At 35.2% G+C, this 21,723-nt stretch overlaps 1 protein-coding gene across 1 annotated transcript in view; it reads left to right on the top strand.

The window, feature by feature from the left end:
• RIMS2 (regulating synaptic membrane exocytosis 2) overlaps positions 1–21,723 on the top strand; it is a gene marked incomplete at both ends in the record, with an annotated part of 276,924 nt that overhangs the window by 115,692 nt on the left and 139,509 nt on the right. Inside the window, 6 exon segments of the mRNA XM_083359700.1 lie at positions 7,162–7,370; positions 8,553–8,672; positions 13,488–13,587; positions 14,989–15,112; positions 15,591–15,637; positions 16,286–16,398. Coding sequence (XP_083215826.1) covers positions 7,162–7,370; positions 8,553–8,672; positions 13,488–13,587; positions 14,989–15,112; positions 15,591–15,637; positions 16,286–16,398 — 713 coding nt within the window.

Genomic DNA, 21,723 nt, shown 5'->3' on the forward strand with positions numbered 1-21,723 from the left:
TGTTGGAAGCACTTGCTTGTTTTATATGTTTCAATGTACCAAAAATGGAGAGAATACCAGTGTTCCTGTATAAACTTAATTTTGCTTAAAACACTTCAGGTGGAATAAAATTTATTCAGGACCACTAAAGTCATCTCCCTCTTTTTTGGTGGAGGTTTTTTGGGGAGGGTAATTTTAGAGATTACCTTCTTTAGCTGTAAGGCTGCAGGTTGTCCTGATGCATGGTCCTGATAGATGGTATTGCTTAATCAATTGGAACCAGAGTGTGCTAACCTTGCCAGATCGAATCAGACAGGGAGATACTATCTGAAACTAGAATTCTACTAGTATGGAGGGATGCAGGGCACCATAGTGAGAGCATCCCGAAATGTTTTATCGAAGACATTCCAGTTTCAGTGTTATCTTTCATCACTCTCATGTAATATAACATGGTATGTTTTATAACTCCTCTGCATTATCTTGGTAAGAGCACAGTTGTGCATGCCATAAAAAGAAACTTGCTTTCAACTGTCTTCAGATAGTTTGGTTTCTCATTTAAAATGGACATTTTTTTCCTACAGCAAAAAAGGATACAAATTGTAAATTACTGTGATTGGTTTAACTTCCCTGCAAATAGCTCAATCACTATTTGGACAAGCTGTTAAGACATATCTAACTAAACTGGCTTCTTAAATTGCTCTTAAGAGCTTTCTTTAATTTTTTAAAAAGCTTTAATGTTGGGTTAGGTGTTTTTATGTTACCATTGTTACATTGTTTTTATTTGTTAGATTTTTAAAAAATAAAGGACAATTTAACCATATGTGACAGCATTCTACAGATTAAACCTCTGTTTCCTACCAGTGCCTGTTGGTCTTTCAAACTTAATGGTTTGCCTATGTGAATTTAAAATAACAATGAAATTCAGAAATCCATATGCAAACTGACCTTCCAGGTTTGTTCTAGTGATAGAAGCAGCATTTATAGTTGATAGAAGGGTGCTATAAGATACATTATGTATTGAATGTTGAGTTGGCTATTGGTACTACCGGAATGGACTTCTCAATTCCAATCAACACAAAAAAGTTTATAAATAAAATTGCTTGTTTTTTTAACTTTGTATTATAGAATTTGGGAGAAACAATATCCATGTTTCTTTAGAAATAGAGATATTGAGAAGGAATTGAGGAACAATGACACTTGCACCTTTTATTCTATAATATTTATTTTCAGTCTGAATTACTCCTAAGGAAAATGCATCAACATAACATTTACCAAAAACTTTATATAGGCTAACTTGTATGTGATCACAATATGTGATATTATGGAATGTGTTTAAGGAAAATGTAAGTTGAAAGGAGCAGCTTAAATTTGCAAAAGCAAATTCCTCCTTTTAATGTATTAATGAATTTGCAATTTTTGTAACTATTAACCCTTGCTTAATCAAACTTTTTGGTAAATGTTATGATGATGCATTTTGTCAGTAATGGAGGTTAAGGGTTAATGCATAGTTAATCACATTCATTGAGTTAATATCACATTTTCATTAGCCTTCATGCAAGATTAGTGCTAAATTAGATTTATGAGAAAATAAAGAAAAGAAAGTAAAGAAAAAAGTGTGACTCTTAGTACAGAGTGCTTCCTATTTATTTTACACCATTCCCTTACAATCTATTGAAAAGAATTCTCAAGTGCTAGCCAAATTAACTGTTATATTTCGCCACTTGCAGTAGTGTGAATCAGGACATCTGTATATTGTTAGTATTTTTACAGTGTAGAAAAAATATTTAGCAGTTGCATTGCAACACTTTAGCAGCATTTATTGTTTTTGATCATATGATCAATGAAAAGAACTTCAGAAGGATGTATTTATTAACCCCTTATTGTAACTATGGTGACTTAGGGAATAGTGGGAACTGTGGAATTAGTGCACCTAATCTAATAATTAGGCTAGAAATGTTACAAAAAACACTTGAAAGAAAGGTTCTGTGCAAAGCCCACAGAGTATTATTTTGTAAAATAATATTAGGACTACTAGTGGATCAAGAAAGCTTACTGCTATTGTAAGGCAGAATTTCTTAAAGGTAATAAATTTATTAAAAGTAAACAGAGTAAAGCAGAAATTGAATTTTGTAATCAGAAAGAACACAAATTTTCCATAAGTGAAATGCTTCAAGCAAATTTAAAACCCATATAAATACCAACTATCAGTGACACTACTGGGTATGGAAATTAGAAGTACTGGCTACTAGATATATAGATTTAATAAAACAAAGTGCAACAAAACCTTAGTTTTGTTCCTAGTTGTCTTGTAAGTACTTTAGAAGGTGATTTAAAGATTGCATTAATTCAAAGACAGATTTGCAATGGCAGATTGTCCTTTCAAACAATATATTAAGTTTTCTTGGAAAAGATCTTTTAAATTTTATTTTGAAAATCCCAAAAGGATGACTATGATGTATCATTGACTTATATTCTTCTATCCAGAATTCAGCAATCTCTTCAACATAGATCGTTACATATTTTCCATCAAATAGCTAAGATCTTTATACATTCTTGGGCAAGATGGCCATTTCAAATTTATAAAATTACAAGTGGTATAGAAGCAGAGGATTTAAAGAAATTTTTCTTCCTTATAATATTCAGTAATGCAAATGGTGCTGTAAGAAAAGATTAGGGACAAAGATTGTATATACATAAAAACATCACAGAAGCAAAATAATGTTGATGAATCTGAAAATGTTATACAATGAGAAGCAAATTTGGATAGTTTTCTTCAGAGGAAGACTTGTTCTTCAAACTAGCAATTACAATCTCACCTGTTTTTTTTTCTTCATTCTGTCAGGAAGGAAGTTATGAGTTTGGTGTATGTCAGGGAGTCTGAAGAAATATCCTGTCTATCTGGCTGCATTGGTTTCTGCTATGATTTTGAAGTTGGTGGATTAAATGAATGACGCTTCTTGAAAAAGGAGCACCTTTACAGAAAATGATGAAACATTTTAGGGTCATAATGCAAAATGATTCCATTGCTTTAGATTTTGTTGTAAAATTCCATTTAAATCAGGGATGGGGAACTATGGCTCTTTCATGACTTGTGGCTCAGGAATTCTGGGAATTGAAGTCCACAAGTCATAAAGAGGCCATAGTTTCCCATCTCTGAATTAGATGAATGATGGCAAGTAAGGGAGAGCAGGAAATATTTTATTTGCCATGGAGGGGGAGAAGACTAAAGGTGAAATCTGATATAAAAATGGCTGCAGCACATTTAAACTTAGGGGTGACTTTAAAAGGGGAAATAAAAGAGATTAAGTCCCCTTTTAATGGTTGGTAGCTATGATGACAAGACATAGTATTTCTTTAAATGCCAATTGCTTGAGAGCCAGTGATATTTACAGTTTTGTCTTGCTTATGGATTTCATGCAAAGATGTAGGTGGCTGCTGTGAGAAACAGAATCCTAAATTAAGATCTTTTCTCTGAACCAACAGCAATTTAATTTTTTCTTCATAGATTCATATTATTTCATCAGTTAATGAATTGATTTCATATGAACGTCCTATTTTTTCAAAAAAATATGTATTCACATATTATGCTAGTTTATGATGAATAGAAATTTAATTTACTGAATTAATTCAGATTTCTGGGTTTCTACAGTACACTGGTCATACAAAATAGGACCCACATATCTTAGCCTGGGCTGTTGTTCAAATTTAACCAATGTGGGAATTGTCAATTACAATTCTTTCAAAAAATCCACAAATGCAAATAACATTTTGGAAAATGTATATATTTAACTGTATATTAATGTTTTAGAAAATAAAGGGGGTGGTGTGACTATGATCCAAGTATTAAGATTAATTTTCCTCTTATTTGGGATCCAAAAATTTACAGCCCTGATTTGGAAAATGAAGCGATAATGAAACCTCATGTGAACTTTAGTCAGAATGAATGGGGCGGCCATTAGGACACAGATGAAAACAGCTTTTAAGTAATAATTTTCTCATTACCTCAATCATTAATGTTAAAAATATCTTAGTAAGACATCTGAATATCTAAATCCAATGTTGGATATATTGGCTACTTTTTTAGAGTTTTTATTTTTGTTACTATTAGTAACAAAAGTAAAAATTCTAAAAGGTATTCAATATATTCAACACTGGATTTAGATATTCAGATATCTTATTATTTTTAACATTAGACATATTAGCTGTCCAATGGAGGATTTGGGGTTTTTTGGCACCTAGGTTGGGGTTCATACAATATACAATACAATAACCTTAAACCAATGTACGAAACAAAACAGAATGTCCACATGAGATGTTATGCATAACATGTTAGATGTTAATTAAAAACCTCATTTATTTATTTATTTATTTATTTATTTATTTATTTATTTATTTATTAATCCCATTTATATCCCGCCCTTCTCCGAAGACTCAGGGCGGCTTACAATTTAAAGCACAAATCAATGTGCTTAGCAGTAGCCTTCATTCTATGTATATGCCTGCTTATTAGGGCTTTTTATTCATTCATTCATTCATTCATTTATACTATTACCTAGTGTTCATGTCACAATAGTGACTCTGGGCAACATACAAAGGTAAAATCACGGATTACAGATCCAAATAATAATATCTGAGGTCAAAAACTGTAATTCCAACCAATAAAATACAATATTAACTAGCAGAGCTTGTGTATCCTGAAGCCTGAATACCTGGGTGGAATACCCAGGTCTGCAATGTCTTACAAACTCAATTTTTATCTAATTTACTGCATTCTTTGAATCTATCCTTAATACTCAAATGATAACATAATCCAACTGAGTGAAGAAGTCCTGGTTTCCTTTGTATGGCAGCCAGAGATTTGAAGAACATATCTGAGAGACTGCAATTGTTTCTACTTGCTTGACTCCAATTGTTTCTACTTGCTCAGTGTGGGCCAGCAGATTAGGTGCACTCCAGGTTCCCCCCATTCAACACTGTCCTTTTGTGATACCTAGGAAGTATGCCTTTTCTGTTGCAGCTCATACCCTTTAGAACAGCACTTCCCCCAGAGAATAAAAATGGCGCCTTCTCTGCTAGGGTTCTGGACAATTTTGAAAATCTGGCTTTGGTCACAGGCCTGGGGTTGATGTTTATTATTTTTTTAAAGGCTCTGTGCTGTCTGTCTGAATCAATATTTTAGCTGTTTTAATATTTTTTTCTAGTTTGTATATGACCCAGAGTCTACTGGAACAGCCAATAAATATAAATAAATTTCCCAACTCTTTTCAAGTCTAAATATTCCTTCAACATTTTCTAATAAAATATTTTCCTATATTTGACTGTTCTTTCTCTAATTAATCTATGCCTTTCTGCATTATTATATCCAAAACTGGGTGTAATATTCCCCGTGGGTCTTACTAACATGTGATTGGAATGCAGTCTAAAATCAGTGCAGCATATTAATATTTTCTGAAATCACATCTATTTTTGCAACTATAAAAGGCACTATCCTAATTTCTTAATTCATCTTACTAGGGCCCAAAGAAAGCTGTTGGGGAGGATGTTTTTGGGTTATATTTGCAACATGTACATATGGCGCATTTTGCTTCAGTGCATCTTTGACTTTTTGTACTCTCTTAAAGGAGGCAATATTTTGCCATCATTTTGAAACAAAAATGGCAGTATAATGGAACATAACAGTACACTACAGAATCTGTTGAACTGTAGCAAGTGTCTGTTATAAAATTAAATCCAAATTCCATTGCCATTAAATTCTTAAATCATTTTTTGGGGGATTATGTGGCAAGCACATAAAACCCCAAGAAAAGGTGCAGCTTACTTAAGAGTTGCTGAGGATACTACATGGGTGCCTGTCTGTGTGTCCTAATCATTATTTCCCCTTCATCATGTGTGCATCAGAAATTTGAAATGTTTACATCTACTGAAGTAGAAGACTTATGTTCCATTAATAGTGCATTGGGGAGTTTGTAGAATAGGAAAAATAGAGAGTCTCGATAAAGAATTATGAACTTTCCCTTTTTCCCACGTTGTTTAAATAAATACATTCAAATTAACTACAGAAATTGACAATATTTTTGTCTGCGTCTGTCTCAAATCCATAGGTGTTGCCTCATTTTTTATGCAAAAATGTGAAATAAACATTTCATACAGGAAATCAGAATTGCACAAATTTCTGTTTATAGTTTATGTGTATAGTACTTTAGAGACATTAGAAAAAATAAATGTTTTATTTAAGATTCTTTTAAAAAGTCAAGATCATTTTATACAACAGTATTAAGAATATATAGATTCTATAACTACTGATTTATTAGTTTTTGTTTATCATTATTATCTGACAAAACAAAACAAAAATAGGGAAAATAATATTTCAGTGATTCCAATGGAATCACTAATTTTCAACATGATCAGATAAAATCATGGTCAGATAAAAGCTACATTGCAATAAATTGTCTTTTTCTGAAGTTCATAAGGTTGTAACAGTCATATTCTCATGGGGTTTTTTATGTTTGGCATGTAATGTGATGTTAGTAGTACCAAATCTGTAAAATCTTACATATTACATATACAGAATACAAACACATGCACACAAACATGAACACTATCTTGCACTTATCATATATGTATATGTATATGTATATGTATATGTGTTTAAATTACTAACAAAGAATTTAGGGAGAGAATTTTGTTAGTAATTTAAACAAATATATGAACTGTCCAGGTGTGACTACAGCCTGTTCGATGGCCTTTGAGATAAGGCTGAAAACAGGAAATAAAGATTTGCCCCATGTTTGGGGCCTAGCAAGGTATCTAAGAGTTAACATATGACACATATGTATATGTGTATATATATCGGTCGTTTGGGATTTCTGCTTTTTCCAGATAACATGCTAGTGAGTAAAGCATATAAAGGCAGGATGATAGAAATGCAAAATCTATTATATCTTTGTCTATCCTTCCTTTCACCTTTCCTTTGCTGCACTATCTTGTCTGTCTGATCCTCACAGGAGACATGGACTACAGCTGGGACCATACATCTTGGCATAGCAGTGAGGCATCCCCAATGTCTTTGGTGAGACATGTGGAGCCTTACCATTTAGTTTCCTTTACCATTTCATGTTTTCTTTGTTTTATTTACATCTCAGCATGTTTTCTTCTTGTACCCTTTTTATCCCATGCCTGTAGGGGACAGTCAAAGGGGAAAAAGAAAAACTAGTGAGCAGGCAGTTTTGTCGGACTCTAACATCTTATCTGAAAGACAAAAGAAAATGGTGTGTTTTGGTGGCCAGTCTTTGGAAGAGGACTTGGAATGGTCTGAACCTCAGATTAAGGACTCTGGGGTAGACACTTGTAGTAGCACAACTCTAAATGAGGAACATAGCCATAGTGAAAAGGTATTGGCTTTGTGGTGCCTGCATTTTAATCTGCTCATTTGGTCTTTGTTTGCTCTCTGTCACTCATTAAAACAGATCAAGAATACAAAGGCAGGTCTAATCTAACATTTCTTGAGGTGCAGAAAAGAAAAACAAAAGCACAATTATGGATTACATCCAAAAGTATAAGGAAGAACAAAATTATCCAGGCACTAAAAAGAAACATTGCTTTTATGGACATGCAATACTATTTTGGTGATATTATCTTTATGATTAAACAATGAGAATTATTTCTGAATTGGCATGTTTAATTACCACTTTAATGCCCCTGGGGTTGGAAATTAAATTAATAGTTTAATTCCCAGGTTGAAAAAAATGGGAGAGGGGGAACTGTACCTATTTGGACAGAATTGTTTTTCTTTTTTCCCTTTCATTGCCATTTCATTTGTTTTGTCACCGTGACATTATCTGCATTATGGGGTAGTAGTTGTATCTGCTGTATGTGGTTTATTATTGCTCTTTCTTGCTTTCTTTTGTAGGCTATCACTGTTGCCAAATGTAATGTGCATGCTTATTTGTGTACTTGTGAGAGCATGACAGTAGTACATTATGTGACAAAGTGCTATGATTATACAAAACCAGATGTACTAAGTTTGAAATCATTGGCTAAATTTTCAGAAATACTGACATGTACTATTCTGGAACCTACAGTATGCGAAATAAATAAAAATTAAGTGTTCAATATAACTGAGAGAAAATTTTAAATTATTAGTTTATTTAAATGAATTTTAGAGACTGAACATGGTGGGATTTATTTTCAAGTAATATATGGCTTTTTAATTACTTAAGATCATATCTCATTTATTAACTTTTAAAGTATTTTTTGTGTTAGATCCCCCATTCATGCTCTCTATATTCAGAAATGATGTTCACTGTTTTCAAATCCATAATGATAAGCTGGATTGGTGTTCAGTGCGTAAGTATAATTTAGGTACATTTGGAATAGTTATTTAGGAAGATGTGAGAAATGACTTTTATAATCATAGTGGAATCATGGGAATTCTGATTCCTATGTTTAAAAGCAGTAATAGTGTAATCATAGCTATTTCACAGTACTTAATAGTGCCAAATAAATGTGATGCTGGGATTCCTTTTCACAAATTTAATTTTGCTGGTTTTTATTTTGTTTAATGTATACTATAGCATCCTGTAACCTGGCAGCCATCCAAAGATGGAGATGGCTTAATTGGCCGAATTTTGTTAAATAAGCGCCTAAAAGATGGAAGTGTGCCTAGAGATTCAGGAGCAATGCTTGGACTTAAGGTCAGTAGTCAAAGTTTTCAGTTGAGATGCAAATATTTTTTTATTAGAAATGGTTATTATTTTTTATATATCTTAACACTGTTTTTCAAAACAAAGATACTACTTACAACCATTTAATGAAAAGTGCTTAATCATAAGAGTCCATTGGAGTTGGATGGTCAATACGTTTGAATAAAAAAAGATTCTCTAGATGCTTTATTTTTTCTTGTCATAGATTTATTAAGAACTATTAATTAATAGTTAATTAAATAAAATCAAAGGACATTACAACTCTTCTCTGTGAGTTGCATTGGTAGCCAGTTTCCTTCTGGATTTATTTATGGTGCTGGTAATTATTATATAGTCCTATGTGACATAGGGCTGGATAATTTGAAGGATTGGCTCTCCATGGTTACAACTACTTACCCCATCAGGTCTGGGAGAAGGGGCATGTTACAGGTCCCGCCTACTAAGGAATATTATCTTATGGGGCCCAGGAGGAGAGCTGTGTCTGTTGCAGCACCTGCCTATGGAACATCATTCTCCACAAGGTTAGATTGGTTGTAGCCCTGTTGGCCTTCGAAAAGGGCTTGAAGACATGGGTTTGTCATCATCTCTGGGGATCCAGTGATGGTGTGGAGTCTGCAGAATGATAGTACTATTAGTAAAATGGATTGCACTCTCCTTCAGTTTGTTTTTATGGATTTTAATGCTTTTTAATTGCTCAAGTGTGTCTTAATGGTTTTTGTTCCTAATATTTTGATAATTTCTTTGTATTGTTTGGGTTTTTTTAACTGTGTGAGCTGTCCAGTCAAATATGTGAGATACCTGTAGGTGGCAATAAAATTTGAACAAATAAATAAAATTTTAATAACATCAAATTAAAGTATTATCAATTCAAAACCTTTTTGAACCTCAAAACAGTTCAAGAAAGAATATTTGAGCAAATTTGGAGCAGGTTTGCAAGAAAAGAAGTTGGAATGCAAAGACAGAAACATTGCATGAATTCAGCTACCATAAATTTAAATGAATATAGTTTGCTCAATAACTTCATTTGATCAGTTATGTTTAGTGTGGCTTAATATAGACTAGAAATCTTGTGCATCATATTCACATGTGGCTATATTTAGTATATTTAGTCTGAACTGCCCAAAAGTGTTGTACATAATTATTTACATATACATCACAGATTAATTTTTTGATGATCTTTCCTTGACAATGTTGTTGTTGTTGTTAGTTGCGAAGTCGTGTCCGACCCATCGCGACCCTATGGACAATGTTCCTCCAGGCCTTCCTGTCCTCTACCATCTTCTGGAGTCCATCTAAGCTCACGCCTACTGCTTCAATGACTCCATCCAGCCACCTCATTCTCTGTCGTCCCCTTCTTCTATTGCCCTCAATCTTTCCCAGCATTAGGCTCTTCTCCAGTGAGTCCTTCCTTCTCATTAGGTGGCCAAAGTATTTGAGTTTTAGCTTCAGGATCTGGCCTTCTAAAGAGCAGTCAGCTTGACAATGTAGCTGAAAGCAATTGGAGAATAAAACTCAATCCTTTAAGATTGAGAAATATAGATGCTACATATGTCATGCTCTCACTTGTATGACTTTCATAAGTACATTTTACAGGGATTCAATTCCCACTAAGGGATTTGAGCCCCATTGAAAGATCATGGCTACAGATGTGTGATAACTCTTATCTGAAGAATGAAAGTTGTTATGTACTGCTCCCTGATGGTCTCTATAAGTAAAACTACCACACAAAGTATACACTTTGTAATAATGAATTCCTCCCCTCTGAGGCTAGGAAAGTCATATCAAACTTTGTAAATGAAGGCATGTACCTTATCTCTCTGGTCTGAGAGTTTAATAAAAAGGGAAAGTGAACTCAATATACCATTCTAAAGATACCGTAGTTCTTGCAATTTATTATTTTGCCTGCATCTGTCACAGTCGTTCTCCCAAGTAGCTGATATAGTTACAATCCCTATTAATTTTTGAGGTAAATAAATTGGATGACAATATATAATTTTGGGGTGATCTATTCCCAGTTTTGAAGCATTTAGTTGCTTAATATTCTGTTCTTATTTGTTGCTTCCTAACCATCATTCACATTCTTGAATAGGCAAATGAAATCCATTTCATTTTTAATGGTTGTCCACAATTTGTTGCCAATTATAATCAAAATGTTAGTGGAAAACAAAAATAAAAAATAGACATCTTTGTGGAACTTGTTGCCTTTTCAATTATTCACTGAATATTGGTAGTGTGATCCTGGTTGATCTTGCCTCTTTTGAATCAAGATTGTACATCTAGCAGTTCTCTTTGAAGTGTTGTTGATGTCTGTGTTGCAAAATCTTGAAGATTAGTTTACTATCATGTGAAATAAGTACAGTTTATTAGTAATTTGAACATTCTTTAGCACAGTACTTTTTGATATTGGAATACACATTTATACTTTTCAATCCCTTGGCCCCTGCTCACTTTTCCCTAAATATTTACAAATTGTCACTTGCACTTTAATTACTTCATCTTGCAAAGTTTAAAACACTTCTGCTAGTATTTCATCAATTCCTATACCTTGTTGTTTGCAGTATTTTCTAGGACACATTTAACTTCACTTTTATTCAGTGGTATATATTAATTAAATTAGGGATATTTTTTCTACAGTTCTTCAATATACTCATACGGTACTATCTCTTCTGCATATGTTCTTTCTTTAATAGATATTTCTCTCTCTCTCTGTGTATAACCCTTTTTTCTCATGTTTGCACTGTGCAGGTTGCTTCCCTACAACTATAATTTAAATATTCAAAGTTAAAGTTAAAAGTTTTTTGGAAGAAATGCTCTAGGGTTCCATTACATGCTTTTAAATATAATTTGGATTGAGTTACAGTGTTACAAACTGAATTGTTGTTGTTGTTAGTTGCGAAGTTGTGTCTGACCCATCGTTACCCCATGGACAACATTCCTCCAGGCCTTCCTGTCCTCTACCATCTTCTGGAGTCCATTTAGGCTCACACCTACTGCTTCAGTGACTTCATCCAGCCACCTCATTCTCTGTCGTCCCCTTCTTCTATTGCCCTCAATCTTTCCCAGCATTAGGCTCTTCTCCAGTGAGTCCTTCCTTCTCCTTAGGTGGCCAAAATATTTGAGTTTCAACTTCAGGATCTGGCCTTTTAAAGAGCAGTCAGGGTTGATCTGCTCTAGGACTGACCGGTTTGATTGCCTTGCAGTCCAAGGGACTTGCAGGAGTCTTCTCCAGCACCATAGTTCAAAGGCTTCAATTCTTTGGTGTTCAGCCTTTCTTATGGTCCAACTTTCACAGCTATCATTGCAACTTGGAAGACCGTAGCTTTGACTACACACACTTTTGTTGGCAGGGTGATGTCTCTGCTTTTAGTGTGCTGTCTAGATTTGCCATGGCTTTCCTCCCCAGGAGCAAGCATCTTTTAATTTCTTGGCTACAGTCCCCATCTGCGGTGATCTTGGAGCCCAGGAAATCTGTCACTACCTCCATTTCTTCCCCATCTATTTGCACTCTCCTTCTTCACTCGTAACAAGAGGCTCTTTAGTTTCTCTTCACTTTCTGCCATTAGAGTGGTATCATCTGCATATCTTAGGTTGTTGATATTTCTCCCAGCAATTTTAATTCCAACTTTTGATTCATCTAGCCCTGCCTTTCTCATGATGTGCTCTGCATATAAGTTAAACAGGCAGGGTGACAGTATACAGCCTTGCCGGACTCCTTTCCCAATTTTGAACCAATCAGTGGTTCCTTGTCCAGTTCTCACTGTTGCTTCTTGACCCGCATATAGGTTTCTCAAGAGACAAATAAGATGGTCTGGTACTCCCATCTCTTTAAGAACTTGCCACAGTTTGTTGTGATCCACATAATCAAATGCTTTAGCACAGTCAATGAGGAAGAAGTAGATGTTTTTCTAGAACTCCCTAGCTTTCTCCATGATCCAGCGTATGTTGGCAATTTGATCTCTAGTTCCTCTGCCTCTTTGAAATCCTCCCTGTATTTCTGGTAGTTCTTGCTCCACATATTGCTGGAGTCTAGCTTGTAGGATTTTAAGCATAACTTTACTAGCATGAGAAATGAGTGCAATGGTGTGAGTCCTTCCTTCTCCAGTGAGTCCTTAATTTCATCAAACAATTCAGTTTGTGAGACTCACTGGACTCACAAACTGAATTGTTTGATGAAATTATGCATACATTTCTAGGCATTTACATATGTCTATGCCAAAAAATGTTTTAGTTTTTGTAAGTGATACAGTAAATTTGCTCTCATCATAACAGAGGACTTGAATACAAGTTACCATTTGTTTAGTTACAGTGGCACTGAAAAAAAGTGACATTACTAAGCCTCACACTTACAACTGCATCCCTGTGGCCACATGATCAAAATTTCGGCACTTGGCAATTACAATTAGTGGCCTCAGTTACATTTGTGGTCATTAAACAAGGCAGTTGATAAGTGAGGGTTACCTATGTTCAATTTTTGTCCAAATATGATATAAACTATAGTGAACCAATTTCCATTAGCAATAATATACAGTTCATATTTATATGTTCTGTATCTATACAGAGCTTCTGTATATGAAATTGGTTATTAGCTTGATGGAAGTGTAACCTGATCGAACTAACAGATCTGAATTAAACTAGCTAAAAATATTTCTGGAAAATACCCATAAGAAAGTATTGGCCTTATTAATGTCCCGCTCAATTAAGTCTAATATATTTGATGTAAGTATGGGTACCAAATTAAAACTGATCTGAGGAAAAAAGACCTCTGTGAACCTTTAAAATATGATTTTAATCATCATGTTTAAACAGGTGGTCGGAGGAAAGATGACAGAATCAGGTCGACTATGTGCATTTATCACCAAAGTAAAAAAAGGAAGTTTAGCCGACACAGTTGGACATCTGAGGCCAGGTATGAGAACTGTTCAAAATTTTATAATTAAGAAAGGATAGTTTTGAATTTTAGACTAGTTTAATGTATGCAATCAATACTAGGATGCGCAACTGTATTATTAAAAATCTTTCCTCTTAACAGTATATTTTTTATTTTGTTGCAAAATTTGAGATTATTCATTCTTAGGATTTTTCAGCATATGTGATGGGTATATTTTATTATGACAGTTACAATTATGACAAATAAATAAGAAACAAATGATAATGGTGAGAAGGTATGATATTCCATATCTGTTATTTAGTTGAAAATAATGATATGTGAGTTAGAAAACATTTCCCTGGGCATTTTAATATTTGGTCATATTCAGAAACTTCTTCGAGTAACTAGTCCCTGATAGCTTACAATTTTAAAGCTAAAGCTCAATGTTTTGAATTGAGCATAGTAGCAAATAGTGACAGTCTATTTAATTTTTTAAAAAATATAATTAAATTTGCCATTTAAATTATATGAGGAAAGAGAAAATATTTTAGATAGTAAAAAGAAAACAGACATTTCTCTCTTTCTCATAGAATCATGTCTACTTGGTGTCTGAGATAACACTCTTAGCAAGATAGTTTCTTTTGTTTGAAGTCTAAGCATTTTTAATGAAGTCCCACTGAAAATAAAGAACATTTGTTATGTATACTGTGACTGAGATCACTTGCATTTTATTGGTGTTCCAAGAATTTTCCTGTGATATGGATTATAGCTAACTTATGCCAGGGATCCCCATTTTTTTTTTACTTTTTGATTTTTTGCCTTCAACTTGGTTGACTCTTTATGATCACATGGAGAGATTTTCTCCCCAAGTTAGTTCTTCAGGTTTTGTAATGTACGGTACATCCATCATCAGTGCAATTGAGTAAATTCATATTGCTGCGGCTTCTATCCATCTTTTTATTTAAGAGTCCTGCTCATTTATTTCTTTGGGAAGTGGCCTATAGTTTTATCATCAACGTAAAGGTGTCCTTCAATTATATCAAGGAGAAGCCACTTGTTGCAACTGCTATTTAAAGTCAGCATCTAACATGAAGATTGTGGAAATCATTCTTATTTTAAATATATTTATTATTTATTTTACACTCAGTTGCAGTGTTCTGTAGAACATATATTAAAAGATAAGTAATGCAAGGTGAAATAATGTTGTACATACTTTATTTTAGGAACTAATATGCTATTTAAAGTACAAAAATTCTTTTAATGGATATATTTGTTATTTAAGTATAAATGCATTTTTTATTTATTTCATAAAGGTCATATAAAGCCTTTTTTTAAAAAAATTAAACAAGCAAATTATAAAGATCAAATGTCACTAATACCGATAAGAGTTCAGAGATATAGTTTTCTTCAGTAAACAGATTATGATGATTATACTTTTAGGTGATGAAGTATTAGAATGGAATGGAAGGCTTTTGCAAGGAGCTACTTTTGAAGAAGTATATAACATCATCCTTGAATCCAAACCAGAGCCACAAGTGGAACTTGTAGTTTCAAGGCCAATTGGGTGAGTTATATTATAGAATGCTTCTTTCATTATTTAAAATTTGCACATAGTCTCATTTAATATTCAAGCTGAGTTTATATCATGCAAAAACAAAAAGATTAGACAAGGTTTAGTGTTCTGTAACCAATTAATATTCATCCTTATTTTACTTTCTTTTAATACTCTAATTAATGACTTGATTACGCCAAGGTTTATTGATATCTGTTAAACATGATCTCCTCCTCATGGAATATTTTTTTTTTTAGTTTTTTAAGACAATGAAGATCGCCCATATATTTTTCTATATTGCATTTTATACAACTGAAAACAAGACAAAATACTGTTTTCAGTTTGATGTTGATATTCAGAAACTTATTCTGAATAAGTATATTTTTGGAGCTTCAAGTGTTCTGTTATGCTTCCCTTATTTTCGCATTTATTATATGCTAGCTGTGCTGGCTAGATACAATATGTTAAATTTTATTCTTCATAATTGCAGGGATATTCCCAGAATACCTGACAGTACGCATGCACAGTTGGAGTCCAGTAAGTTTTATTTGTTAGATGTAATATCCATCTGAAAATTGAGGTATAGCTACTACTCTATTTCTACATACATATCTTTGTTACGTTTTACTCGTTCTTTAATAACTGTTTTGTCAGAAGTCAGCTTTTCCTTTATATTGACTTCCTAAACTTGTTTAAATTTCCAAGTATTTTTATGGCTTTAGGAAAATTCAGACATTAAGTATATCACACAATTGTCAGCAGTTTTAGTGTTTTACAAGCACAGCAAGAAAAAAACAGCAATATACTTTCTGGAAAAAGAAAAATACTCATTTTTATAATTTGTTTTTCTAATTGTAAAATATTACTGCAGTTTATTTAATCCAGGAGTAATTTGAGAAGCAAATCAATTCCTCTGAGCAGCCAAATATAGAGAATATGGCAAATTGCATAACTTTATTGTTTAGATTGTCATGGTTTATAATATCTATAATTTATCATTTTTAATTAACTAACATAAATTTCAATCAGTGAAATATCAATAAAGTTTCCTTTTGAAATGAGGGATCTGCATTTGCTCAGCTTTAGCTGCATTGCTTTCATTTACTTAAAGTTCTATTGATATCATTTTTGGGTGTGTATTATGTATCTGGTAATTTAACGAATTAAAATTAATTACACTTTCAGGTTCTAGTTCATTTGAATCTCAGAAAATGGATCGGCCTTCCATATCAGTCACTTCTCCCATGAGTCCTGGCATGTTGAGAGATGTACCACAGTTTTTATCTGGACAACTTTCAGTATGTAAACATTTGTTGAGTGTAGTAATCCTTGGTTTTTATCAGTAAATTTTTTCTTAAATGACAATGTCAAGTATGCACTAAAATTGTTTTACCTTGATTTCTTTTTTCATTCAGTTTTTTTCTCAACACAAAGTAGTGTACAGATATTTTATGAAGTAAATGGAATATGTACATGTTAATTCTAAATTCATTGAATAGTATATGTAACAGAATTGTATCTATGTGCACCAACTATAAACCAATATTCAAGGGGAATACAATCCTCTATTGATAGAATCAGATAATTAGATGTCTGTGTACAGTAATTAGCCCACCCACACAATTTTCCTGGCAGATAGTTATGTAAGGGATTGGTAGCCTTTTTTCAAGGCAATACCAGGTAACCTTGACTTGGTCTTTGATTGAAGTACCAGAAGATGCTTTTCAAAAAGTAGGCATGTCTTGATCCACAATAACATAACCTAATTAAATTGAATTAATGTGTTTACTCCCTGTGCAGTTAATCATTTCTCTTTTCTAAAATACTAAATATTAAAATAAAGTAATTTTTTGAGTTCTCAGGTTCTTAGTTTGTCATAGGGTTGTTTTACTTATTTCCCTACCAGCTCTTATTTCTTCTGTTTCTTTATTTTGAAATAATAATAGTGCTTCAATTCTACAACATATCCAGACAAGAAAGACAGTAGAACAGTTTTCAACATTCTTTTAATGTGTAACAAAATTTGTACACACTTACATTGGAGATTGGGTGAGTGGGTAGTATGTACTTGTGCCATGTCTTTTCCACAGTATTAGAATCATTATAATATTTTGCACATGAATATACTGCAAAAGTATAAAAGAGATTACAATTTTACCTATATCATTATTACATCTTAGGTGGATAACTATTTAAGTCTGGGGTGATAAAGTGCCCACAGATGTCATATCTCTTTTGCTGATTGTATAGAAATCATACAAAATTACCATTCATCATTTTCATTCTTTGAAAGCTCTTTGAAAGGCTATACTTTTTGGAAAAGACATAAACAGAGCACATTTGAAATGATGAGTAGAATTTATGACACCAGGACTGGTAGCATGAAACAATTATCTAAGTGTATCATATTATTTTAGTTAGTTTAAATTCAGTCTAGTTTTCTGAGCTAACACACTGAAATATAAATTACTTTGTAGCATACTTAAGCTATGATGGAATAATTTGTAATCTAGTAGTATTCTGTGAACATACCTATTTTTGTTGAAAACTCTGCTTTTTAAGAGTTTTTGAATTAGATAGGGTCTGATTTCTTTGAAACTATGCAACAGTAGCATATTTACACTTACTTTTGATCCAACATGATGAATTGTATTTATTTATTGTATCTCTGCTCCTAAAATACTTACTGTAAAATCTCAAGATTGCAAAGCATCTTATATCAATGCTCATTGGTATAATAATGAATAATAATAAGAAGAAGAAAAGAAAGCACAAAGATGTGATCTTCCTTCCCCTAGCATTATTTGCTGCAAGGTTAGTGGAGATTGGTTTTATGAGGGAGGACATAGTTAAGCTGAAACAGGTTCGGAGATAGTCCTTAATATATTTCTCTTTAGACCAAGATTATAAAATTTGTATAATTTTCCATTATACAAATGTATGTATGTATGTATGTTTGTGTGTGAGTGTGTATGTGTGTGTGTATCAATTAGAGAGAGAAAAGGGTTCCTTGTCTGGAACAATTCAAGCAAGTCCCTAAGTGTATTATTGGAGAATGCTAATCTAATCCTATAGAAAGAAAAGAGAGAATGAAAATAATGATAATAGTTTCTGCTGACTTTTCCAAATTTTATCTTGGATAAATAAGAAATTATATGGCCATATAAATTTACAGGTAGTTTTCAACTTATGACCACAAATTGATCCCAAAATTTATGTTGTTTAGACATTTGTTATGTGAGTTTTGCCCCATTTTATGAACTTTCTTGCCTCAGTTGTTAAGGGAATCACTGCAGTTCATAAGTTAGTAACCTGGTTGTTAAGTGAATCTGGCTTCCCTATTGACTTTGCTTGTCAGAAGGACGCCAAAGGTAATCATATAATCTTGGGACACAGCAATGGTCATAAATATCAACCAGTTGTCAAGTCTCTGAATTTTGACCACATGATCATGGGGATGCTGAAAAAGTCATAACTATGAGAAATGGTCATAAGTCACTTTTTTCAGTTTTATTGTAACTTTGAACAGTCACTAAAGAAACTGTTGTAAGTTGAGGACTACCTGTAATAGACTATTTAGAATTCACCAAAAATGAATTTCAACATTATGAGATGTTATTTAGTTTTGAATATTTCACGTGCACATTCCATATGTTAAGATACTCACCTATATTATTTGACATATACTTCAAGCTTTTTATAATTAGGGACACTGGTTTTGCCCGCATAGTGCAGTTCATTCTGATGCTGGATAGAAAAGTGTTTTTTTTTCTTGAGCGGGAATGGAGAAAGGATGTAGAACTTAGAAGAGTTTTTGGTAGATGTTCCCTTGTAAATCTCTCAGTGGAAAAGAATGAGGCTATTCCCATTCATTGTAAGGATCTTTATTTTCACTCTTATTTATTTTATACTGTAAAATGTATATAGCTGCCCATCTTAAATACTAATTAAATGTTACATGAAATAAATATTAAATATTAATACTGGGCAGCAAACAGTACATATAAACCACATAAAACCATAATAAATTAAAATACTACAGTACATATGGCATTATATAACTTTCATAAACACATAATGCTTGGGGAGAATTTAATTTAATTTAATTTATTAATATTTCTATACCGCCCTTCTCCCGAAGGACTCAGGGCGGTGTACAGGGCAAGAATAAAACACAGAAATTTACAAAAACTAAAAGATAATTAAATACATGCCCAATTAAAATACAATTGATACATAGTAAAAACCCCAATAAAAATGATAAAAACCCCATCAATCCCCCCTCAGGCCAGGCCGGCTTGATCGAACAAGTATGTTTTCAGATCACGGCGAAAGGAGCGCAGATTGGGCGCCGTCCGGAGCTCAACCGGTAGCTGGTTCCATAGCTCCGGGGCGCCCACAGAGAAGGATCTCCCCCTGGGGGCCACCAGTCGACATTCTCTGACCGGTGGCACCCTGAGGAGGCCCTCTCTGTGGGAACGCACAGGGTGCAGGGAGCTTGATGCCGGCAGCAGATGTTCCCTGAGGTACTCCAGCCCCATGCCATGGAGGGCTTTGAACACCATTACTAGCACCTTGAATCTCACCCGGAAGACAACTGGCAACCAATGCAGCTCACGGAGCAGAGGTGTCACATGGGAGTATCGGGAGACTCCCAACACAACTCTCGCGGCTGCATTCTGTACCAGTTGGAGCCTCCGGGTGGTCCTCAAGGGAAGCCCCATGTAGAGAGCGTTGCAGTAGTCTAGACGAGAGGTCACGAGTGCGTGAGTGACCGTGCATAAATCATCCCGGCTTAGATAGGGCCGCAACTGGCGCACCAGGCGAACCTGGGCGAAAGCCCCCCTAGTCACAGCCACCATGTGATCTTCCAAGGTAAGCCGCGAATCTAGGAGGACTCCCAAGTTGCGAGCCCTATCTACGGGGGGTAATAATTCACCCCCCATAGAGAGAGATGGAATATCCGAATAGACCCGGGATGAAGGTATGCAAAGCCACTCGGTCTTGTCGGGGTTGAGTTGAAGTCTGTTCCTCCCCATCCAGACCCGAACCGCCTCCAGGCAACGGGACATCACGTTGAGGGCATCACTGGGGTGGTTTGGGGTAGAAAGAAAAAGCTGGGTATCATCAGCGTACTGATGATACCCAACTCCAAAGCCACGAATGATCTCACCCAGCGGTTTCATATAGATGTTGAACAGGAGAGGCGAGAGGACCGTTCCCTGAAGAACTCCACAAACGAGAGACCTCGCGGTCGACCTCTGCCCTCCTGTCAACACCGACTGCGAGTGTCCCTGGAGATAGGAGGAGAACCACTGTAAAACCGTGCCTCCCACTCCCAATCCCCTGAGACGCCGCAGCAGGATACCATGGTCGATGGTATCGAAAGCCGCTGAGAGGTCTAATAGGACTAGAACAGAGGAATGACCCCTGTCCCGAGCCCTCCAGAGATCATTCACCAGAGCGATCAATGCCGTCTCCGTGCTGTGCCCGGGCCTGAAACCTGATTGGTACGGGTCTAGATAATCCGCTTCATCCAGGACCAAAGGGAGCTGATGCGCCACCACACTCTCAACAACCTTCGCAAGAAAGCGAAGGTTGGAGACCGGACGGAAGTTGTTCAATACAGCTGGGTCCAAGGCAGGCTTCTTGAGGAGGGGCCTCACCACCGCCTCTTTCAAGACAGCAGGGAAGCTACTCTCACTCAAAGAAGCTGATATAACTGCCTGGAACCAGCTGCGTGTCCTCTCCCGGGCTGCATAAACCAGCCAGGAAGGGCACGGGTCCAATAAACGTGGTGGAGCTCAGTCTCCCCATAATCCTGTCCACTTCCTCCGGAGTTACAGAATCAAACTCCTCCCAAGTGATATCGACAAGACCACCCGCGTCCTGATCGCCAGACTCTGCCCAGTCAGAGTCCAGACCGGTCCGAATCCGAGTGATTTTGTCCGACAGATAGTTGTTAAACTCCTCGGCACGACCCTGCAAGGGTTCCTCCCTCACCTCCTGATTAAGGAGGGAGCGAGTCACCCTAAACAGAGCGGCCGGGCGATTATCTGCGGACGCGATAAGGGCAGCGAAGTGATTAGACCTCGCCACCCTTATCGCAGCGAGATAAGACCTAATATGGGTTCTTAGTCGCAATTGGTCGGATTCGGATCGGCTGGACCTCCAACCGCTCTCTAGGCTAAGAGGGAAAGACTAAGAGGGAAACTTGGGAGGTTGTTTCCTTTGGCAGGGGCTGTGACAAACAAGACATATTTCCTTTTCCCCGGAAATGGCACTGTTTGATACAGGACTGGGAGCATGATTGCTCTGTTTGATTTGATGGAATGGACAGAAACCCTTAGAGATAGATAGTCCTACAAGTAAACTAACCCTGTGCCATGTTGTGCTTTAAACATGACAACCAACACCTTGAATTGCACCTGGAAGCCAGAGTAGCTTGTGCAGCAGTGATGTTGCATGAGTGAACTTTGAAGAGCTGGAGACTGGATGCACTGATGCAGAATGCAACAGGGCATATTTTGCCTGTCCCACAAAAAGGTACTGCTTGTGAAGCTTTTGAGTGTTCTTCAAAGACAGCTCTGTGTGGAAGACATTGTAGTAATCTAACATGGAAG

Source organism: Vipera ursinii, assembly GCF_947247035.1.
Source record: "Vipera ursinii genome assembly, chromosome: 3".
In the NCBI taxonomy this organism is placed as follows: domain Eukaryota; kingdom Metazoa; phylum Chordata; class Lepidosauria; order Squamata; family Viperidae; genus Vipera; species Vipera ursinii.